The 25,404-nt window shown below is 44.2% G+C and overlaps 1 protein-coding gene across 3 annotated transcripts in view; it reads right to left on the reverse strand.

The window, feature by feature from the left end:
• The window catches only part of dtwd2 (DTW domain containing 2), a 244,913-nt gene that overhangs the window by 49,956 nt on the left and 169,553 nt on the right, over positions 1-25,404 (reverse strand). For all 3 annotated transcript variants that reach the window (XM_072516506.1, XM_072516508.1, XM_072516507.1), the window contains exon 4: positions 23,183-23,375. In XM_072516506.1, the coding sequence (XP_072372607.1) occupies positions 23,183-23,375 (193 nt within the window). The remainder of the gene's footprint in view (positions 1-23,182; positions 23,376-25,404) is intronic.

Raw genomic sequence — 25,404 nt, forward strand, 5'->3', positions numbered from 1 at the left:
AGGACACGGGGGACACAGATAAGTTCAACTGGGGCCAGGACTCGGATTCAGTCTCTCAATCTTGGGGGGACAAGTTGCTAGCAGGCCTTACCTTCCCTTCATTTTGGGATGCACCTTGCTTTAAGGGGGTCTGGAGACTGGCATGCAGGTATCATTTCCTGTGTCCTCCATGATGGATTTGTGCCCAAATCAACTCTGACATGTTGGCCCTGCCCCATTAATTTGTCCCTCAGTTCATTTGACTTTGTTTACTTAATTACTTGTGTAAAATAAAATATTTGGAAGCGTTGGCCCCAAGCACTGAATGAACATTGGAGTTCGATCATTAATATAACACAACTTACGCTGATGTGTCCCTTGTGCAAGGCATGATGGTCATCACTCATCCCATTCAAGGTTATGACAGGGGGGCGTCTTTGAGGTGCCCCATGATGATGCAGATGCTGATCCCATGCATGTACTTGACTGCTCTTTCACCTAACGCAAGGGTTGGGGTAGCTTGGGGAATGGTCGGTGGAAAGGTGCCACTGAGACTCTCGAGGGTCCACGTGCCTCATCCTGGTGGAGTTGAGAGGGACAACTGTGGGGAAATGGCAGTGTCAGGGGGGAGGTGTGGGACTTAGTGGTGAAGGCACTCACTAAGTGCTCACTAAGGGGGAAGCACATGGCTGGAAGTCTCAGAGACGTGGAGTGCTGAGGGTCAGGGCTCTGTCAGGAATCCTCAACGCTCACTCTGGTATTCTCTTCTTTTCACTGCTATCCCCTCGATTGGATCTGGAACAATTCCCGGGGAGTATTTAAATGGAGCTTCCTGTTGATTGCAGTGATTAAGTTAGCCCGGGATAAGAGAATCAGCGGGAGTCTGCCACGAGAGCGGTGTGATTCACGTAAAGAAAATAACTTTTCTTTAAGAGGCTCAATAATCCATGAAATTTCCTGCCGCCGGTGGGATTTGCATGGTTTGCTCACTGGAACTGACCCTACGCCATTTTTAGGTAAGATTCCGTCCATAGCGCTCTAACAATCACGTAACTAATTGCATACTTGTTCATAAAAATATCTCATTTTCAATGCTACTTATTTTTAAACTTATTGACTTGGATCTTGTGGATAAAAAAAAATGTTAACTTGGAGAGGCCAATTTACAAAGGTGGCTTTGTTTTTTAAATAAGAAATAAAATGTTTTATTCTGCTGACATTTGAAGAATAAAGATAAATGTGACAATGCAAATGACTTACATTACAGCACAATGTGACTATATGACATTTATTTCTTTATCTCTTAAGCAGAGTTGTTATAAGGAAGCAAAGGACCAGCAATGCTTAAAATTTCATATTTCTTCTGTCAAATAAAAAAAGACAATGAACATAAAACACAGCTTTTAACTAAAATATTTTGACAACCAGGTCAATGCTGAGAGAATATATTTGCTTCAGAACACACAGCAGTATAGATTCTTCAGAGAGCCCTAAAGTTACTCATATTCTGAAACTGCATACATTTAAAAACTGACAGAAACCTTATGAATCTTTTATGTAGCAGAATTTCTTAAATAATTAATAAGGAGAGTAAAAGTGGTGCTACAAGATTTAGCCGAAGAATGGAATATTAGATCAAGGGGGAGGGAAGAGAGAAATGAATTGCTTCTATTTTCTAAATTATTTAACTTTCAATAGATGGGAACATCACTAACTCTTTTACAGCAATTTTTAGATTGATGTGGCACTAATAGAAGCAGCAAGAAGGGAGGCAAATATTAATTGTAAAACATTTGGAAAAAATACACAGCTGAAACTGAATTATCAAACACTGCACTGTTTGAAGTCACAAGGTTGATTTTGAAATGCATTTATGTTTGCTAATTCCACAAAGGTTAATACATAAAGGAATTGTGCTTTTTAATCACAGCCTAGATTTGATCTTAGTTATTCATGGATTTGAGAAATATTTTAATTGGAGCACTATGGTGCTTCCAAAAGTGACTATGTTGTAAATATGTTTCTGATTTGTACCTCCGGGAAACGGGTTAGAGATGAACCCAGCTTGATGCCTCATCTTCAAAGAAAGGCTTGCATTCCCAATGGAATTACACAGATCTCTGTTTGCTAGAATCAGGAAGCTTTACTTAAACTAATATGTCAGGAAGTGGAAAAACCCAGTACAAGTGAGCAACAATCTCAGCTCTGTCCTATCAACTTGTTCAATCATGCGAAAGAGGCAAACTCTTATTCAAAAAAAGCCAAATATCGAAACTGTAAATTAAACCTGAAGATTTCAAATCAAGCCGCTTAATACCTTGGATATCAAGATGCCTTTGGGACAATCTGAAATCTCATCCTTAGTTAATTGGGAAAAAGTGAAAAATGACCACATTTTAAACTTGAATTCACACATCCCAATTATGCTTAAGGTCCATCTTTCAAATAGCATTTTAGAAATATCCTAGATAAGAAATTCAAAGATCCAACGAACTGCAATACAGAAGTTCTTAATATTTAAAAATTAATTAGACACAAAAGACCCTCTACACTAACAATTCTCAGTAGGTGAGGTTATCATTTAAAATAAAAGCAATTTATTCTAACAAGTATTCGATACTACGAAGAAAACATAAATTAAAATGCTATAGTGTGCTATAATCATGGTTTCAATGCAATAAGGACTACATTAAATATCTGAGCTTTTATTCTGTTATTACAATAAAGGCATAGCACTGTTACATCCGAAGCTGCTATTGCGACAACAAGCAACTGCCCTACTTTTTTCTTAATCCCCAATTGTGTCAATTAAAGATCCGTGTGATGGTTTTCATGCCAAATTCAGTGGTTTGGTATCAAGTATCCTAAGGATTTAACTCTGAAAATGTGGAGTGAGTAGCCTGCTTGCAAACTCATGGAAATGTTAAAAATGCGATCAAAAAATGAATGTTTCAGAATGCAACTCATTAAAACATAGTGAGTATATTTTAAATTGTCGGAGCAAGGTTGATTAAAGCAGGTCACATCTAAAACCAAAATGAGCAAGTCTCAGTTCAGATGCAAGACACTTGAAAGAATTCCTTATTTTATTTTGAAAATGACACACACAACCCAGTTTCCAGACCTATATCACAGCTTAAAGGATTTTGTCAAGGCACTGCTGGTGGTACTTCTCTAGCTCTTTGAGGTACCTGTTGTACATTGTCCAAGTTTCCAAAGGATATGGGAGTGCAGGGATCAGTGCTGTCCAGTAAACCACGACCTTAGTCTCAGATTTGAGATCCTGGTCCTCAAATACCTTTTATCTCAGTCGCTAAAGGCTGAGCTGTAATATTGGAGGTGATGATGAATTTAGTTGTCTATTCCTTTCTTCATCAAGCAGAGACACCCAAGATCCTTCGGGTCCAGTGTCTAGAAAGGTAGTTCAACGCCAGCATCTTTTCCCAAGCCAACTTTCCAAGCATCAAAGCACTAATCGCTCAAACCAGCAGGGCTGGGCAGGGCATGTCGTTCTTATGCCTGATATCAGATTCCTAAAGTAACTTCTGTTCTCAAAACTCGCTTGCGGCAGGAGACTCCCAGGAGTGGAAACACTTTTGGGATGTCCTCAAAGCATTCCTGTAGAGTCAAACTGTGAAGGAATTCATGTGAAGATGTATAGTCGTAATGAGGGCTTATGAAGTAAAAAGTTATTTTCCTATTAACGGGAGCTTCTTGATTCTAAGAGAGTTTATATAATTGTTAAATTCCACATATGGCCTGGCTCTTATTGATTCTAGAGAAGCCATGCTTGCCGGAACGCATTATGGTTAATTTTCTCATGAGTCAGGAGTCTGCATTACGACTATACATCTTCACATAAATTCCTTCACAGTTCGACTCTTCAGGATTGAACCTGGGACCTCGGCAACGTGAGGCAGCGGTGCTAACCACTGCGCCACCATGCTGCCCCCTCACCCATATTCTTAAGAAATTAGTTATGCAGCCCAAGACACACAACAAGTATTGAGAGTATGCATTGGATAGTCAGATTCGCTTGACGAGTTTATATGTCTCTCACTCACTGAGGGATTAAGGTAAATATTACTTTAATGTTGGATGGATATCCTAACTAAAATATTTTTTAAAAATGACATTTTTTAATTGCTCATTTAAAATTTTTAAAACTTAAAAAAAAAACATTCAAAGTCCTCTTGAAAAACTGCCCATCTTACAAGCTCATAAAACTGTCAAACACAGCCTTTCACACTCCCATTGCAAAAGGTTTTAAGTCACTTAACATTTCTTAATCTTTCCCAAATAAATGAAGACATTGAAATATCTTTTAAAAGAAACAGAAATATTTTACAAGCTCACAAAATTGTCAATCAAACAAATGTAGCAATTCCCATTGGCAGTTGCACAGTCCCCACAGAGCTGCATCCATTAGTGAGTCTTCGAGCTCAGCCAGACATTCATTATGAGATTACATCTCACAACTGTATCAACAAAAGACCGAACAGATGGCCTGACAACTGTTTTGCAAGATTGTCTCATTAATTTTCTTATAATTTCAGTAGCATTTCAAAGACTTGCAAATGAGTCATTGATTCTATACCGTAGTGGAAATTGGAAGAGTTGCTATGGTGGATGCATATGGGGTATGGAAGAGGCATGAAATATGGAAGGATAATGGTGGGGTGGATGGATCATATGTAGGGTGGGAGGGAATGGAGATGGTATAAAAGGGCATGGGGCATCCTGGGGGAGAGATGGGCATTGGGATCTAACAACCACGAATAATGTCCTGGAGACTGGAGGCCTTCTAATTTGCCCATCTCTGTATCCACAGACCTCGATGGACACTTCAGGACTGTTTCATGAGGCGAAAGCCCTGACTCCAGCCCACTTCCACCTCCTCTGGATGAAAATTTCTTCTGAATGGGTTGACTTTCTAAAATCAGGAACACAGCATCTGGAAATGACCTGACTTGTGGTTCCCATTGCTGAGGGAAACATTTGGTCCAACGTTTCAGGTCAATTGTTTATTCATGTTTCTGTCTCCACAGATGTTGTCTGACCGAATGAAAAGCATTTTCTGGTTGAATATTAGTAATTGAAATTTGCTTTGCAACTCAGACTAAAATTATCAAAGGTTTGAAATCACATTCTGGAAAGCTCAAGTAACTCTAAACAAGGTATATGAATGTTTCTAGTCTTTAACTTTCAGACCCAGTTAATGATCCTCATTGCCAAACCAGTTTCAGCGAAACACCATTTTTATGTACATGACACATAGTAAGTTTGTTTATGGCATAATGCTAAAGATGACATTTACAGAGCTGTCACCTGCATTACAGAAGCTTTGCATTACAGCAAAGCTCTTGGGGTCATAGACTAAACATTTATGATGGTATAAAGTGGGCCAATGCTTTAGAATCCACTTTGGCTCAAGTGAAGAGTTCAGTTAACCATGTGGTGTTAAACAAGATGCTTCTCATTAAATTGATGAAGTGATAAAACAATGCAATCTGACAGCATCATGCAATAGCTTCTACTTCTGCACAGTTACAATATTAGAAAATAAGGGTTAACCTAGCTAACAATATAAACAATTTATGTCTTTGTATTATCAGTATTGCTTCTCTCTTCAGGTTTAAAATAATCTTTTAACTTTGTTTTTACACATGGTTTAGCATAAAAAATACATTTTGTGGTAATTTTCTTAAATGTAGAAATACTCCTCAGCTGCTCCAGATAGATCTACCACCATCATTACTGAAGGTAAGTGGAGGTCATGTTTTTTCCCCCCATTTGTTAGTGTCTCAAAAATGAATGGCCAGATTTCAGTGAAACTTGGTACACAGATAGGGTACAACCCAGGGAAGAACTACTTTTTTGGCAAAGATTGGAATGTGGGATCCATTAACACTGGGAGTTAGGACACATTGACTTATTTTTTTAGAATGGTGTAGATTGCTTTATTAAAAATGTTGTGGATTGTTTTATTTAGAACATTGGTGATCATTTTAGAATGTTGTGGATTGTCTCAGCTGCTGTGGTGCAATCTTTCGCACAGTCAAAATGTGAGCAGAATTTTCAGAGGAGGTTGTTGGATGCGGATTGGTCTGAAGCCCAATGTGAGATGGGACTCTTGACAAAATTATTTATTTTCTCATTTTTGTAACTACAGATCAACAGCCAGACAGAAAAAAAACCTCACGGAAGGGTTGTGTAACTGTAAAAACATTGAGTTAACATAGCCTGGTGAAAGTATCCACTTTACTGAGCGGCCTTTTCACTTATTTTAACTGTTTTTCTCTGCTGAATTGTTCAGAACACAATGCTCCTATATTTGCATTCATAACATTTCAAACCATTCAATAATATCTATGGAAGGTTTCTGTACTGTGATGAACGGTTACTGCCTTATCATCATGTAAGGTGATGTCCCGTTTAAGACCAGGCTTGGAACCCTGGGGACTCCGCCTCTGGCTCCGCCCATCTGGGAGCCATACATAAAGGCCTGCCTCATGATCTGTATAGCAGTCAGCTCTCGTCCAAATCTGTAGCATAGTTATTAGCCTAATAAAGCCTTCTTTACAGTTTAATCTCTAAGCATCATTATTGAGGGTACCTCAATTTATTAGGCTAAACTAGATTCAGGATGGACGCAGGCCTAAAACCAGAGAAGCTCAATCTGGAAGCACGAACGCCGGAGGCAAAGGAAATTTTTTAATACTGGCTGCGGTGCTTCGAGGCCTACCTGGACTCCGCAGAGACTCCCATCCTGGGGCCACGCAAGCTGTGTCTACTCCACGCCCGGGTGAGTCACAGAATCTCCGCCACGCTCGAAAAGGCGACGATTTATGAGGAAGCGATTGAGTTGCTCCGCAAGCGGTTTGTCAAACCCGTCAATGAGGTGCACGCCCGGCATCTGCTCTCTACCTGCCGGCAGCGCTCGGGGGAATCGCTCAACGAGTTTGTTGAGAAACTCACCGCGCTGGCCAGGGACTGTGACCATCAGGATGTGACAGGGGAAGTCCATATGAATCTGCACATCAGAGATTCTTTCGTGTCCGGCATCCGCTCGACCTACATCCGGCAGCGACTGCTCGAAAACGGGGCAAAAGACCTCCAGGAGACTCTAACGCTCGCCTCCTCGCTGGAGGTGGCCCGACATAACTTGGGTACGTACCCCGCGGACTCTGCCAGCCCCCCCCGGACTTCCTCAGACTCGCCCGTATTACAGGCCTGCGCCACGCGGCGACCCGCTCACCATGGGGGCACACCTTGCTACTTATGCGGGCAGGGCCAGCACCCACGCCCACGCTGCCCAGCCCGCTCCGCGATCTGCAGCGACTGCGGGAAGAAAGGGCACTTTGCGAGGGTCTGCCTGGCCAGACCCAGGGGCCAGAAAAACAAAGAACAGCCGGCCCGAAAATCAGGCTCTCAGGCCCGCAGGCCTCGCAATGCTGCTGCGCACCGAACCGACACATCCTCTTCTGACGCGTCATCAGCCTCGTGCGAATCATGGGAGCGGCCATCTGGTCGGCGGCCATCTTCTCGACCCGACGTGTGACCAACGGCAGCGGCCATTTTACGACTCCGACTACCCGCGACTGGGTGCGATCACCCTCGATCAAACTCGGCCAAAACACCTGCAGAACTCCATGATGCAGGTCCAGGTCAACGGGCACGACACTGCATGCCTTTTCGACTCCGGGAGCACGGAGAGCTTTATCCACCCTGAAACGGTAAGGCGCTGCTCCCTACGCACCCATCCCACATCCCAAACCATAGCCCTCGCATCTGGGTCCCACTCGGTACAAATCACGGGGTACTGTATTGCGGATCTCTCGATCCAGGGTGCCAAATACACCCGTTTCAAATTTTATATCCTCCCTCACCTCTGTGCCCCCCTGCTGCTCGGACTGGATTTCCAGTGCAGCCACCGAAGCCTGACACTGAAGTTCGGCGGACCCTTGCCCCCCCTCACAGTGTGCTGCCTTGCGACACTGAAAGTCGCACCCCCCTCGCTATTCGCTAACCTCACTCCCGACTGTAAGCCCGTCGCCACCAGGAGCCGGCGCTACAGTGCCCAAGATATGGCTTTTATCAAGTCAGAGGTCCAGCGTTTACTGGGAGAGGGGGTCATCGAGGCTAGCAACAGCCCTTGGAGAGCGCAAGTGGTGGTAGTCCGGTCCGGGGAGAAGAAACAGATGGTCGTGGATTATAGCCAGACCATAAACCGATTCACGCAGCTTGATGCGTACCCCCTTCCTCGCATCGCGGAAATGGTAAATCGGATCGCCCAATACCGAGTCTTTTCCACGGTCGACCTCAAATCTGCCTACCACCAGCTCCCCATCCGACCAAAAGACCGCCTCTATACTGCCTTCGAAGCAGCCGGCCGGCTCTTCCACTTCCTCAGGGTCCCCTTTGGTGTCACAAATGGGGTCTCCGTCTTTCAAAGGGCGATGGACCAAATGGTGGACCAGTACGGTTTGCGGGCTACATACCCGTACTTGAACAATGTCACCATCTGCGGCCATGATCAGCAGGACCATGACGCTAACCTCAAAAAGTTCCTCCAGACCGCCCGAGCCCTTAACCTGACCTATAACAAGGGCAAATGCGTTTTCCACACCACCCGGCTGGCCATCCTCGGCTATGTCGTGGAAGACGGGGTTCTAGGTCCCGACCCCGACCGCATGCGCCCCCTTAAGGAACTCCCTCTCCCCCGCAGCCTCAAGGCCCTCAAACGGTGCTTGGGGTTTTTCTCCTATTACGCCCAGTGGGTCCCCAAGTATGCGGACAAAGCCCGCCCACTGCTAAAGACCACCACTTTTCCCCTCTCGGCTGAGGCTCAATTGGCCTTCAACCACATCAAGGCCGACATCATCAAGGCCGCCATGCACGCGGTGGACGAAACTATCCCTTTCCAGGTAGAGAGCGATGCATCAGACATCGCCCTGGCTGCTACCCTCAATCAAGGAGGCAGACCAGTAGCGTTCTCCCGAACCCTCACCGCCTCCGAGATTCGACACTCTGCAGTCGAAAAGGAGGCACAAACCATTGTGGAGGCTGTGCGGTGCTGGAGACACTACCTCGCCGGTAGGAGGTTTACCCTCGTCACCGACCAACGGTCGGTCGCCTATATGTTCGATAACACACAACGGGGCAAAATAAAAAACAATAAAATTTTGAGGTGGAGGATCGAACTCTCCACCTACTCGTACGATATCAAATATCGTCCAGGGGAGCTCAACGAGCCCCCAGATGCCCTGTCCCGCGGCACATGCGCCAACGCGCAGGAGGACCGCCTGCAAGCCATCCACAATGACCTCTGCCACCCGGGGGTTACCCGGCTCGTCCATTTCATCAAGTCCCGCAACTTACCTTACTCAACCAAGGAGGTCAAGGCCATGGTCAGGGCCTGCCAGGTCTGTGCGGAGTGCAAACCGCACTTCTATCGGCCAGACAAGGTTCGGCTCGTGAAGGCCTCGGGCCCCTTTGAGCGACTGAGCGTGGACGTTAAGGGTCCCCTCCCGTCCACCAACCGTTATGCCTATTTCCTCACCGTGATCGATGAGTTCTCCCGTTTCCCATTCGCCATTCCCTGCACTGACATGACCTCAGCCACGGTGATTAAGGCACTGCACAGCATCTTCACCCTGTTCGGTTTCCCTGCTTGTATCCACAGCAACCGGGGTACATCGTTCATGAGCGATGAACTGCGTCAGTATCTGCTCAGCAAAGGCATCGCCTCGAGCAGAACGACCAGCTATAACCCACGGGGAAACGGGCAGGTGGAGAGGGAGAACGCGACCGTGTGGAAAGCTGTCCTTCTGGCCCTGCGGTCGAGAAATCTCCCAACCACCCGCTGGCAGGAGGTCCTACCCGATGCCCTACACTCCATTAGGTCACTCCTCTGCACGGCCACAAATGAGACCCCTCATGAGCGATTGTTTCTCTTCCCCAGGAAGTCTACCTCCGGGGTCTCGCTTCCACCTTGGCTGACGGCTCCGGGACCTGTTCTTCTCCGGAGGCACGCGAGGAGCCATAAAACGGACACCCTAGTTGAAAAGGGCCGACTGCTCCACGCCAACCCCAGTTACGCCTACGTGGAGTACTCCGACGGCAGGCAAGATACGGTTTCCCTCCGGGATCTGGCGCCCGCTGGATCCTCCACCACAGACGCCCCTTCCCGCGCCGCTCCCCTGCAGGACCCGTCGCCCCCTACAACACACCCCCTTCCGGCCCTCCACCCGTTGGTGAGCCCCTACCGTGCGCCCCCCCTTTACACACCCCGCCGGCGCCGGCTCCGCTACCCCCGGCCCTGCCTAGTTCCTCTGCCCCGACCCGGACCGAAGCTCCGACCGCTGTGCTCCCGGATGTGCCCTCAACCGGGACGTCCGTGCCCGCCGCACCACCGCCCGAACTGAGGAGATCGAGGAGGACAATCCGGCCGCCGAGACGGATGGACCTATGATGGCACTTCACCCCCGCCGGATTATTTTTTTAAACAGGGGGTGAATGTGATGAACGGTTACTGCCTTATCATCATGTAAGGTGATGTCCCTTTTAAGACCAGGCTTGGAACCCTGGGGACTCTGCCTCTGGCTCCGCCCATCTGGGAGCCATACATAAAGGCCTGCCTCATGGTCTGTAGAGCAGTCAGCTCTCGTCCAAATCTGTAGCATAGTTATTAGCCTAATAAAGCCTTCTTTACAGTTTAATCTCTAAGCATCATTATTGAGGGTACCTCATGTACAGTGCAATGTTATGCTTCATTGCAACAAAACAGATAATCTCAAAACTGTGGCAAAGTAGTAAGATTGCTTTTGTTTGCACTGGATACAGATATTTAGCTATAAACCTATTAAATTAAATGCTTTCAAAGTATAATTTATTGCAAAAAAACTAAAATCATGTTATGCTTTTTCTAGATAAAAGGCATTAGAACACCTGGAAGCTGCAATCAATAGAGCCAGCTACAAACAACTTACTGTCAATATGCATCATGCAATGTTGCAGTAGAGAGATGCACTGCAGGTGGCAAAAAAAGATTAGCTGATGCTCATATAAGTGTTCTGAACTGTTTCCCTCCTGAGACATTCATTTTGCATTGAACTGGTGTTCCAAAGAAAGAATAAAGTGTGATGTTATTGACATTTTATAATGTAAGTTAAATACTTTTTGCACTTCATTTGCTGTGGCATCTGCTCCTAAACTTAAAAGGTATACATTATGTGGAGATGCCGGCGTTGGACTGGGGTGAGCACAGTAAGAAGTCTTACAACACCAGGTTAAAGTCCAACAGGTTTGTTTCAAACACTAGCTTTCGGAGCACTGCTCCTTCCTCAGGTGAATCATTCACCTGAATTGTATGTCATGGTGAGAATCCTCAACAAGGACTAAGTGAATGCAACTAATTAAGATAAATGATTATGATCCAATTCTTGTTACAATTGGCCGGTTCTTAATTTGTGTGATTGAGAAACCGATCAAATGTCACGATAACCTCAATAAAACATGATTGCTCACTCAAGTCGCGAATTCATCAATTTATCTTCCTCAGCTGCTTTTTCTTAAGCTAGTGCTGCTCCAAACCTTTGTTCAGTGTCTTAAGAACATAAGAACTAGGAACAGGAGTAGGCCATCTGGCCCCTCGAGCATGCTCCGCCATTTAATGAGATCATGGCTGATCTTTGTGGACTCAGCTCCACTCTCCGGCCTGTACACCATATCCCCGAATCCCTTTATTCTTTAGAAAGGTATCTTTCTTTTTCTTAAAAACGTTTAAAGAAGGAGCCTCAACTGCTTCACTGGGCAAGGAATTCCAGAGATTCACAACCCTTTGGGTGAAGAAGTTCTTCCTAAACTCAGTCCTAAATCTACTTCCCCTTATTTTGAGGCTATGTCCCCTAGTTCTGCTTTCCCCGACCAGTGGAAACAACCTGCCCGCATCTATCCTATCTATTCCCTTCATAATTTTACATGTCTCAATAAGATCCCCCCCACATCCTTCTAAACTCCAATGAGTACAGTCCCAGTCTACTCAACCTCTCGTCATAATCTAATCCCCTCAACTCTGGGATCAACCTAGTGAATCTCCTCTGCACTCCCTCCAGTGCCAATATGTCCTTTCTCAGGTAAGGAGACCAAAACTGAACACAATACTCCAGATGCGGCCTCACCAACACCCTATACAATTGCAGCATAACCTCCCTAGTCTTGAACTCCATCCCTCTAGCAATGAAAGACAAAACTCGATTAGACTTCTTAATCACCTATTGCACCTGCACACCAACTTTTTGCGACTCGTGCACCAGCACACCCAGGTCCCTCTGCACAGCAGCATGTTTTAACATCTTACCGTTTAAATAATAATCCATTCTGCTGTTATTCCTCCCAAAATGGATAGCCTCACACTTGGCAACATTGAATTCCATCTGCCAGACCCTAGCCCATTCACCTAACCTATCCAAATCCTTCTGCAGACTTCCGGTATCCTCTGCACATTTTGCTTTACCACTCATCTGAGTGTCGTCTGCAAACTTGGACACATTGCACTTGGTCCCCAACTCCAAATCGTCTATGTAAATTGTGAACAACTGCGGGCCCAACACTGATCCTTGAGGGACCCCACTAGTTACAGGTTGCCAACCAGAGAACACCCATTTATCCCCACTCTCTGCTTTCTGTTAGTTAACCAATCCTCTACCCATGCTACCACTTTACCCTCAATGCCATGCATCTTTAGTTTATGCAGCAACCTTTTGTGTGGCACCTTGTCAAAAGCTTTCTGGAAATCCAGATATACCACATCTATTGGCTCCCCGTTATCTACTGCACTGGTAATGTCCTCAAAAAATTCTACCAAATTAATCAGACACGACCTACCCTTTGTGAACCCATGCTGCGTCTGCCCAATGGGACAATTTCCCTCCAGGTGCCCCACTATTTCCTCCTTAATGATAGATTCCAGCATTTTCCCTACAACCGAAGTTAAGCTTACCGGCCTATAATTACCCGCTTTCTGCCGACCTCCTTTTTTAAACAGTGGTGTCACAGTGATTTTACCTTGTCATCCTCCAACTGTATTTTAAATTCCACCATATTGTGGTCGCTCCTTCCAAGAGGATCCCAAACTATGAGATCATTAATCAATCCTGCCTCATTACACAGGACCAGATCTAGGACCGCTTGTTTCCTTGTAGGTTCCATTACATACTGTTCCAGGAAATTATCCCGGGCACATTCTATAAACTCCTCCTCAAGGCTGCCTTTACCAACCTGGTTAAACCAATCGATATGCAGATTAAAATCTCCCATGATAACCGCTGTACCATTTCTACATGCATCTAGACCCCAGAGTCTAGTGAATTGTGATAAATTATCACTAGTGCGTTTACAATTTCCCTAGCCATCTCTTTTAACACTCTGGGATGCATCCTATCAGGGCCAGGAGACTTGTCTACCTTTAGCCCCATTAGCTTGCCCAATACTGCCTCCTTAGTGATTACAATCATCTCAAGGTCCTCACCTATCATATCTTTATTTCCATCAGTCACTGGCATGTTATTTGTGTCCTCCACTGTGAAGACTGACCCAAAAAACCTGTTCAGCTCCTCAGCCATTTCCCCGTCTCCTATTATTAAATCTCCCTTCTCATCTTCCAAAGGACCAATATTTACCTTAGCCACTCTTTTTTGTCTTATATATTTGTAGAAGCTTTTACTATCTGCTTTTATGTTCTGAGCCAGTTTACTTTCATAGTCTACCTTACTCTTCTTTATAGCTTTTTTAGTAGCTTTCTGTTGTCCCCTAAAGACTTCCCAGTCCTCTAGTCTCCCACTAATTTTTGCCACTTTGTATGTTTTTTCCTTCAATTTGATACTCTCCCTCACCTCCTTAGATATCCACGGTCAATTTTTCCCCTTTCTACCGTCTTTCTTTTTTGTCGGTATGAACCTTTTCTGAACACTTTGAAAGATCGCTCGGAAGGTTCTCCACTGTTCCTCAACTGCTTCACCATGAAGTCTTTGCTCCCAGTCTACCTTAGCTAGTTCTTCTCTCATCCCATTGTAATCGCCTTTGTTTAAGCACAAAACACTAGTGTTTGATTTTACCTTGTCATCCTCCAACTGTATTTTAAATTCCACCATATTGTGGTCGCTCCTTCCAAGAGGATCCCAAACTATGAGATCATTAATCAATCCTGCCTCATTACACAGGACCAGATCTAGGACCGCTTGTTCCCTTGTAGGTTCCATTACATACTGTTCCAGGAAATTATCCCGGGCACATTCTATAAACTCCTCCTCAAGGCTGCCTTTACCAACCTGGTTAAACCAATCGATATGCAGATTAAAATCTCCCATGAAAACCGCTGTACCATTTCTACATGCATCTGTTATTTCTTTGCTTATTGCCTGCCCTACCATCCTGTTACTATTAGGTGGCCTATAGACTACTCCTATCAGTGACCTTTTCGCCTTACTATTCCCGATTTCCACCCAAATTGATTCAACCTTGTCCTCCATAGCACCAATATCATCCCTCACTATTGCCCGGATGCCATCCTTAAACAACAAAGCTACACCACTGCCCTTACCGTCCATTCTATCCTTTCGTATAGTCTGATACCCTTGGATATTTAACTCCCAGTCGTGACCATCTTTTAACCATGTTTCAGTAATGGCCACTAAATCATAGTCATTCACGATGATTTGCGCCATCAACTCATTTACCTTATTTCGTATACTACGAGCATTCAGGTAAAGTACACTTATGCTGTTTTTTATGTCTTTGTTATGAATCCTAACACCTTGATCAGTAACTTTTCGCAAATTATTTTTCCTCTTACCCATTCTCCTAATTTTCCTTGTCTTTGAACCCATATCTCTACATAATAACCTGTCACGTAACCTGCTGCCTTGATCTCCATTAACCATTATACTGTCCATAGCTTTACACTTCCCTTCCCCCCAACTTGCTAGTTTAAAGTCCTTGTGACCAACCTATTTATCCTATTCGCTAGAACACTGGTCCCAGGATGGTTCAGGTGAAGACCGTCCCAACGGTACAGGTCCCTCCTGCCCCAGTACTGATGACGAATGTGATATAAAATAGTTACTTTAGAGATATTAGTTAATGTAATGTAGAGGTAGGCCAGTCTGATTCTGGTGAGTTCACAGACAAAGGATTTCAGACTGCATGGCAAAGCAGGAAGAGGTGTGTCCACCAAAGGAGGAGAAAGGGATGCTGGGTAATAGGGGCCAGAGGAAGGGATTGGAAGTGAGCCAATCAGAATATATCAACAGGTCAGGAGGGATATAGGATGACCTATGGGCATCGTGTATGTGAAACTTGATGCCATTTGAATGTATCAGTACAGACTCCTTTGTTCTACAGCTTCACTTGATTCCTGAAGTCTACGAAGCAGGATGTGCTTCGTGCTCCTGAGAATTGAGGAAAGCTTGCAAGCTAAATAAAATAACTAATGCTGTACCTGCAAATCCATCTCGACTTTTATTGAGGCCAGACTGACGGGTAAAGAAACTTGGGATTTAACACTGATGCCAATGCCCCATGAAATGGAATCCCTCTTTCCCGCACCACTCCTTTAGCCATGTGTTAACTTCCCTAATTTTCTCAACCCTATGCCAATTGGCACGTGGCTCGGGTAGTAATCCAGAGATTATAACCCTGGAGGACCTGTTCTTTAATTTAGTCCCTAGTGTTTGATAATCCCCAAACAGGTCCTCTTTCCTAGTCTTACCTATGTTGTTAGTCCCAACGTGGACCACAACAACTGGATCCTCCCCGTCTTGTTTCTCCTGCACCTTATGAAGCATCTTCGGATGGCTTATGGCAGTAAGGGCTGAATGTAATCTGTGCAGCACGGGATTTGACAGTAGATTGAGAGGCGGTGTCATCGCCGCACAGAAGGAATGCTGCAAGCTGGCCTCGATCATGGATAGAGGTGCAGGACCCATCCAAAGCTATTGTGGGGAGTAAGCCACAAGACACCAATCTGACAGCCAATGATCCCTGTGTGACACTCACTGAATTCTAAACTCGCCACTAATTTGAAATCAATTGGATATAAACATGTCTAAATTGCCTTCTCAGTTAGTTTAATTGCCTTCCTGTCGCATTATAGCAGCAACACCATGTTGGCGGTTTCCTGCTGCTGGTAGAATGCATAATCAACAACATGCTGTTAGGGAGAGAACCTCAAGATAGAAATTAGAAATAAAATTTAAAATCTACAAAGGTAGGGAGATGTAGCAGTAACACAGTGCATTCGTGGATCAGTACACTAACATACCGCACCACAGACCAACTGGACTTAATGTTTGTTCCACAAATCCTGTAAGATCCTGATCACAACTGTGCTCACCATTCATACAACCCCTTGTTCAGTCCGGTTTCACCTCACACTACCAAGGCTTATCCCAAATCAAAATTATTAACATCCTCTTTGACTGTTTCCTGGGGTCTTGCTCAATGAAACAGCCACTTCTACATGTATAAACACTTGCATTCCGTTTCAAAAATGAATTCTCCTCCTGTCCCTTCAAGATTATGTTCAAAGTTTCCTCTTCTTTTTGAGTGCCATTATGTTCTTCAGTGGCAGGCTTGGGGCAGTGTTAATTAATATGCTAACAAGAGTAAGCTCTCCCCCTCATCTTACTGGCAGACTGCCTATCTAACTTTTAATGTTGTAGATGAGCCAGAACAATCACTAACCAATCATCAAGGAAACAAAACCATAATTTTCTGTCAATGCCAAAATCTCTCATCTGCTTACTGAGTCAGACAGGGTCAGATTGTATGCAAGCTCAGTGATCCCTGACCCAGAGTTGAGCTTCAAATCCCACATCACAAAGGCTGCTTTCCTTTCACCTTTGTTACATTGCCCATCTCAACCTCCAATTTGCTCGTACTGCTCCTTATCTATTTCGTTAGCCATCGTTAGTCCTGATTTATTCGATGGTCTCTTTGCCATTCTCAAGATTTCTATCTTTTGTAAACTCCCACTATCCACTATCACCACTATCCACATCCTGTGCCACACCAAACACGGATTTCTCATCACCCCAGACCTAGGTCCTTTGTTCCCCAACACAGTGACTTTAAAATCCTTCTGCTTATCTACTAAGTGGGCTGTTTAGCACAGGGCTAAATCGCTGGCTTTGAAAGCAGACCAAGGCAGGCCAGCAGCACGGTTCGATTCCTGTAATAGCCTCCCCAAACAGGCGCCGGAATGTGGCGACTAGGGGCTTTTCACAGTAACTTCATTTGAAGCCTACTTGTGACAATAAGCGATTTTCATTTCATTTCATTTCCTCTAAGGTTTCAGCCCACCCTCTGGACTTAATTCAGCTCCAAGTTTTAACATGTCATTCAATATTTTGACTGTTGTCTCCTGTACAGCTCCCAACCCCTCTTCTCCTTTATTTGTGGCAAAGCTTCAGATAATTTCTGATCTGCTGTGCAAATGCTTTCTCCAATCTCTTCATCTCCCTTGCAAGCTGTACAAGATTTCACAAAACCCATTATTTTTCATCTTTCAGCCACTTCTTTTGTCTCTCATCAAAAGCTTGACATTGGTTCCTTTTCCTCATCTGTGAAGCATCAAGGCATTTTTGTATCTTCACAGTGATATATAAATTCAAATAGTTGTTGCTGTGGAGAAATCTCCAAAAGAAAAAGCTTTTGTCCATTGGTTTAATGGATACTCTGGAAGAAAATATAAGGGAACTGAAATACGAGGTGTTCGTACTTGTTTATACCATTTAATTTCACATATTTTAGTAATTTTGAGTCACTATGATCGGTAAGTTCCTTGGAGCAGCCTCTGTTCCATTGTCATTAGTGCACTGGAAGTGTGCCACTTCTGGTACAGTAACATTGGGAAAGTGATAGCAACACCGAAGAATTTCCTGGCCTCTGAAACCTGATTGTTCCATCGGTGAACTATTCACACATTTCAAGCAGCTTGCCAATTGGAAGGGGCAGGATATCTGATGGCTTCACTGGAGATCCCAAGGAAGTGAAATAGGAGGGAGGGGGGGGGGGCAATCACACGGGAGGATCATGCATCATCGGGATGGATTTACATGAGGTTATAAAAAACATTAATGCTTCTAATGACCCTCCAGAAATCATTCACCAAACTATTTTATCTTTAATTTTCTTAGGAATGACCTGCAGTGTTGCCTTTAAGCTCTTAAGTTCCATTGGTTAAGGTCTGGCCAAGTTCCCATTCTGTCCAGTGGTACTTTAGAATTGCACTGGGATCCTGTTAATGTTGCAGGACTCTAATTTGAAGGTTAATGAGGTGCAACAACCACTTCAAGGCACTAAACAAAATGGAAGTGCCTTAGATGTCAGCAGAAACAGGCGGCAAGTAAATGAATATTTAAATCTAGCTGCCCGTTCTTCCTCGGCAGAAGGGAAGAAAATTAGCCCCGCTTTTAGGTAAAACTCTGTGCCTGTTAGGCACATGACCTAAATTTTAATTTAGCAGTGCATCATTTAGTCAACTCTTTTATTTTACTTAAGATTCAACAGCATAGAAACAGAAAATTCAGGGTGCCATTTATTTTCCAAGAAGCTCTTCATGTAGACCTATTGTTATACCATTCTGTTTCATTCTCCCTCATGAGCTTATCTAAGCTACCCCTGAAATAGCATACCCCTTATCGTAACCATGGTTCACATACTTCACATTATTTGGGGAAAGAAAATTTTATTGAATTCCCTATTAGATTTATTAATGCCAATCTTATGTTTATGACCTCTGGTTTACACTCCTGAACAATTGGAAGCATTTTCCCCATGTCTACCCTATCAAATCCTTTGGGTAACATGGTAGCACAGTGGTTAGCACAATTGCTTCACAGCTTCAGGGTCCCAAGTTCAATTCCCGGCTCGGGTCACTGTCTGTGCGGAGTCTGCACGTTCTCACCGTGACTGCGTGGGTTTCCTCCGGGTGCTCCGGTTTCCACCCACAGTCGAAAGATGTGCAGATTAGGTGGATTGGCCCTGCTAAATTGCCCTTAGAGTCCAAAAAGGTTAGGTGGGGTTCCTGGGTTACGGGGATAGGTTGGAGGTGTGGGCTTAAATGGGGTGCTCTTTCTAAAGGTTGGTGCAGACTCGATGGGCCGAATGGCCTCCTTCTGCACTGTAAATTCTATGATTCTATATGTCTTAAAGTTGCCTATTTGGTCATTCATCAACCTTCTATTTTCCACAACAGAGTCCAAAACCTGTTCAAATATTACCCTTGTTAATCATTTTGCACCCTCTTCAATACCTCTGTATCCTTTTACAAATATGAAGGGCGCAACTAATTACAGTACTCCAAGTGTGGTTGAGCCAAAGATTCATACATGTTTAACATGACTCTCATGGTTTTTAATTACATTCCTCCAGAAATGAAGGTCCCAATGATTGGTTTGCTTTTTATGCTCTTATTAACCTGCTGCGTAGGTCAGATTTTTTTGTTCCTGTATTCCACTTAGATTCTTGGGGCTAAAATTCATTGGTATTCATTTTCAGGCATGGGATTCACGATTCACAATCTGCCAGTTAAAGATAATACAAACTTTCTTGAAATAGAAACAGACATGCTGGCAAAACTCTGCAGGTCTGGCAGCATCTATTGAGAGAGAAACAGAGTTGGTGTTGAGTCCAATATGGCTCTTCTTTGGAGCTTCCAGACCTGAGTTTTTTCAGCACTTTGTTTTTATTTTCGATCTCCTGGATCTGCAGTACTTTACTTTAACAAACTTTGCCGTGCAAGCAATTTAATCTTTTTGATTAATTGTCCCCCTCACTTTATTTTAAATAGTCATTTTATACTGATGTTCCATAACTATATTTATGTTGCCTTTGCTCTCATCTCTCAGGTTTACATTTTTCACCAAATCCCTCTGCCCATCTTATTAGTTTGAAGTCCAAATCACAGCTCTATTTATCTTTTCTGCTCGGACACTGATTCCATTCCAGTTCAGGTATTTGCCATGAATTAGATAAGAACAGAAGAAATGGGAGCAGAAGACGACCAAAATGACCCCCTGAGCCTGAGCCACCATTCAATACAATTATCTCTACCTCAACTCCTCTTTCCTGCCTGCTCCACATATTTCTCGATTACCTGGGGGATCAGAGGCAAAAGAAAATTAGAAAAACATTCGCAAATATTCTGAATGCTTTTCCTCACCAGTGTAATAAAGCAGTGAAATTGGTTTAGTTCTGATATTTTGGCGGATTACAAGTTCCCTTTCTTTCTCTGTAGAATCTTCATATAAAATCCACAACGCATTCTTACTGCAATGTTTGAAGATCCATCAAAAGTAAATAAAAAGGGAGCAAGACATAAATAGACTTAAAAAGCAGGAAAATAAAACAAATGTTTCAATAATTCTCACTACCTGTCAAATTAGCTTCATGTTGACTTTGGGTGATAGCAAACCACATGGCAGCTGCTCCTGCAACGGATAAAATGTTGCACACACCACTGTTTAATTTTACATTTGCCTAATTTTACATAAAGAGTCACAAAACAAAATGAAGTCAGTCTTCAGCAAGATCTGAGGGGAATGGGTATATTCAAAGCAATGACAAAAGATGGTTGAAATCCTAATCTTCAAACGAATGAACAACTTAATTACCCTGCCTCAGTAAATGATAAACACCTCATGCTCTTTGTTTGAGAAGGTCCCTGGTGCTTGGCTGGATTTGTCCAGAAAATGTCTTCCACTTGAATTATGAACAGAGGTGGATAAATTTTTTTAAAAGTGTGTAGTTATGCAGTGCGTGTAGTTTGCTAAGTGTTACAATGAGCAGGGGAGGGTCGAATGGCTCCCCTCTTGTTTGACCATAACCAGCTTTTATTAAATGGCTATGCTGGGCAGCACGGTGGCACTATGGTTAGTACTGCTGCCTCACGGCGCCGAGGTCCCAGGTTCGATCTCGGTTCTGGAACACGGTCCGTGTGGAGTTTGCACATTCTCCCCGTGTTTGCGTGGGTTTCTGCCCAAAGATGTGCAAGGTAGATGAATTGGGCATGCTAAATTGCCCCTTAATTGGAAAAAATGAATTAGGTACTCTAAATGTATTGAAAAAAACAAAATCAAAAGGATATGCTTGCTATTTCAGTAAATATTTAAGTATTTACATGTTGTGAAGAGATAAGAGATAGGTTTGTTTGAATTTTTTGAAAAGAAAGAGGATGTTTTTTATTCCACTTAATCCAGTCTAAGAAAAATAGTTACAGATACTCTGGGGGCGATTCTCCGATATTGAGGCCAAGTGTTCGCGCCGTCGCCCGGACACGACCTATTCTGGCAGTTCACACCGCTCCAGCGTCCTTACGCGGCGCCAAATGGGCGCCACACCAACCCACGCATGTGCAGTTGGGGCAGCCCAATCCTGCACATGCGCATGCGTGTGGAACGTCTTACGCACGCCGCTCCCTCACCAACATGGAGCCGGTGTTCTGGGGCCGTGCGCGGAAGGAGGTAGGCCCAGGGGGTGGAAGAGGCCGGCCTGCCGATCGGTGGGCCCCAATTGCGGGTCAGACCCCATCGGAGGACACCCCGGTGAAGGAGCCCCCCTCCCCCCCACCACAGGTCGCCCCCCCCAGCGGTCCCGCAGAGTTCCCGCCGGCAGCGACCAGGGGTGGACGGCGCCGGCGGGAACCTTTTGTGTCTTAGCGGCCGCTCGGCCCATCCTGCCGGAGAATCGCCGCTCGCCGGTTCTCCGAGCGGCCCGGTGAGAATCGCACGGCGCTGGTTTCCGGGGGGGTGGGAGAATCGCGTGCGGGGGTCGGAGCGGCGTGGCGCGATTCACGCGGCGCCCCGGCGATTCTCCCACCTGCCGTGTTGGGGGGAGGGGGGGGGGGAATAGCGCCCTCTACCTTTCACTCACACACACACACACATCACACTGGAAGTTCACACGCACACACAAATAGATAACAGAATTGGATGATAGAGTAAGCAATAAGTTAAAGGGCTATACAGTTCTTGAGTAATAATAATAATTTTAATTATTGTCACAAGTAGGCTTAAGTTAACACTGCAATGAAAGTACTGTGAAAAGCCCCTGGTCGTCACACTCCGGCGCCTGTTCGGGTACACTGAGGGAGAATTCAGAATGTCCAACTCACCTAACAGCACGTCTTTCGGGACTTGTGGGAGGAACGTCCTGAAGGCGTCATGGATGCTTTAAAATGTATTTCCCCAAAGTCACCCATCATCAATGCATTTCTATTTTCTTACTTGTGGAGTGAGAAATTCAATTTAAAATAACCCAGACCAAACCTTTATAACTTAAAAAGAGGTTAGTTACTATCATTCTATTGTTCTGGATATTACATAAGAAAAGATAAAGGACGTGATTCTCTAGCCTCATTGCGCTCTCGCTCAAGCGTAATGACGCCGGTGAAAAGCATGAGACCAAAAATGAGAACCGCGCCGGGCGCCAAACAGTTCACGATGCAACCGGCCCGCTCCCATAGGCGAAATTGAGATATCGCCGTAGCGTGGCGAAAAACCAATTATCACTACTTAAGTCCAATTTCCATATAATCAACGAGAACGACCCCATATCCAACGGCTTCCCGTCATTCAGAGGCCTCACCAACAAGTGCCCACGCTGGCGCCGATTAATGCTCCTTTTGAAAAACGTGAACCTGGCGGAAGGGCTTCTGTGGGGAGCCGAGGAAGTGAGTAGCCATTTTTGCTCACAGGCAAAGAACCAGGAGATGCTGGGTTTGCTGCCCCAGTACTTATTTTTGAATTACACCATTCACTATTTAATCATTCAAGAACAGCATGCTTCTTTCTCATATCACATGCCCATATCACATTTCATCTGCCAATGTTCTGCCCACATATATATTTTCTCTAATTCTTCCCGGGCTGCACTACATAGTGTGATATCAATTGTGAATTTGACTAGTTTGCATTTAGATTTTGAGCGGGAACTGTAGCTAATTTTCTCTTTTCCAAGACTAAGGACACCAAAATCAATGACCCACTACTAACTCAGCCAAGATCAGTTATCGCAGCAAAGACCAGGTATTGGGTCACCATCATGATCTCTGTGGTTTATCATAGAATGAGGTAAATGTGCATTGTATTTTTAAAAGATACTGAACAGATTTCTTGCTGCAGTATTGTGAGCTAATACTTACTTGTTTAGGGAAGCGAAAAAGAGAATTTCCATAAAACATCCCCTTGGCCTGACTCCATGTCCCATCTATGATGATGATATTGTATGGGGACAGCGATGGGTCAAGTTCAAGTTCTTCTAGGTTATTTGCTTCAGGTCCAGGATACAAGACTAATGTACTAAGACTCCGGCAAACAGCTGCAAGTTCAGGGTGCCTTTAAAATAAAAGAAACAAATGTTTCAGTCAACATTTACATTTTCCTTGTTTTTGAAAGAAATGGTCACACACACACACTCATATTTCATAGAATTTACACTGCAGAAGGAGGCCATTCGGCCCATCGAGTTTGCACCGGTCCTTTGAAAGAGCACCCTACTTAAGTCCACTCCTCCACCCATCCCCGTAACCCAACCTAACCTTTGGACACTAAGGGGAAATTTAGCATAGCCAATCCACCTAACCTGCACATCTTTGGACTATGTTACATACTAGTTGATCACTCAGCAAATTGCTTGCATTAAGTTGGTTGAAGACTGATTTTACACTTGACCCTCTCATCAGATGGCAAACCTCTGCAGTATGTTGGAGAGCAGCAGCCAAAAGGTCCAAGATCTGCAACCAACCTATCGAAGGACTCAACACCTCCTTGTAGAAAGGCTCCATCTTTTGGGTTTTGTGGAGCCCCAACGATCCAAACGTCTACAGAAAACTTTGATACAATGTTTGATTATTAGGCTGCTCGTCTATTTGGGTGCCCCATGGATAAATGCATAAACAGTATGGTGGCTGAGTTGAAAATATCACTTGCTACCCTACTGTAGGCGCAGGCACAGATCAGCACATATTAGGAAGCTACAGAAAACTTGTAGTTGGTAGTCCCGGCAGAGAACTGACTAAATAGGTATCTGACCCTTCCCTCTTTGTCATGCCTATAAACTGAGAGCTTTCTATCCACTGCAATCAGGAACACACACGTTATAATTGCAGATAGTGAGCAGTAGAATGTTCACATCGTAATAATCCTTTCATAATAGGTGGAAAGTGGAATCATTTAATCAAGTTTGTCTTTTAGAAACCACAAAGTCAAACTGACTGGTGAGATATCTGACCTTTTATCAATCCATTACCAAGTTCCTTAAGAATCTTAATGAGCAGTTAATTGGAGGTGAGGGAGTTGCCCACTAACCACCCTCCTGCCCTCACTTTGAAAGGAGCAATGTATCCTGGAGGCTTTGGGGCACTGACGCATGATCCAGAAGCACAATTTTCAAATCATGCTCATTCCTGCAGTCACCCTCACGTCGGTCTACACCGCCCGCCACCTCAGGAAGGCAGACAGCATTATCCGAGACCTCTCCCACCCAGGCTTTGCCTTCTTCCAGACACTTCCATCAGGCAGAAGATACCGCACATCCAGACATCGGAACAGCTTCTTCCCCACAGCTACAAGACTCCTCAACGTCTCCCCCTCGGACTGATCTGTTCCCTGTAAGAACTCTATTCACGACATCCTATGCTGCTCTTGCTCATGTATTTGCTTTGTTTGGCCCCTTGTTTCGCACTGTCACCAATCACTGTTTGTCAATGTACTCTGTTGATTATTCGTTTGTCTACTGTGTACATACTGTGTATGTTCTCTTGGCCGCAGAAAAATACTTTTCACTGTACTTCGGTACATGTGACAGTAAATCAAATTAAATCAAATCAAACTGAAAATCAAGGCCAATGTTTTCTTTTTGGAATTAGGCAGTCATTATTGTGGCATAAGGCATCTTATGTGCACAATCTTGGCATTAACAACAGATGTATTAAGCACTTGCGATAATTATTTTCACTTCTAGTACGTAAGTTAGCAGTTATTCAAGAAATCTATCGTAAGGTATATCCAGGGCAGGACATCAACCAATGTCAATTTGTAATGGAGCAGAGAGAGAAATATAAAATCAGGACTCCAGTTGGTATAGTGAACAAAACAAGCAAGACTTTGGCTAATCTTTATGAAAAATGAATTATAAATACCATGTGTAGCAGTGATGAAGATTTGTAAAATGCACATTCACACAGACTATCTGGTCTTTTTGCTTGTTCGTGTCTAAACTCATTAATATGTGTTTGATCAATCTGGGAATAATTACAAATAGATAGGAAAGTTAGAAATGTTATCAAAAGCTATTACATTACAATCCTTCTTCATGGTCTTACAGAGCAGTTTTTTGTAGATTTATCCACTTAGAATTAAAAAT

This window comes from Scyliorhinus torazame, chromosome 9, assembly GCF_047496885.1.
Source record: "Scyliorhinus torazame isolate Kashiwa2021f chromosome 9, sScyTor2.1, whole genome shotgun sequence".
Classification (NCBI taxonomy): domain Eukaryota; kingdom Metazoa; phylum Chordata; class Chondrichthyes; order Carcharhiniformes; family Scyliorhinidae; genus Scyliorhinus; species Scyliorhinus torazame.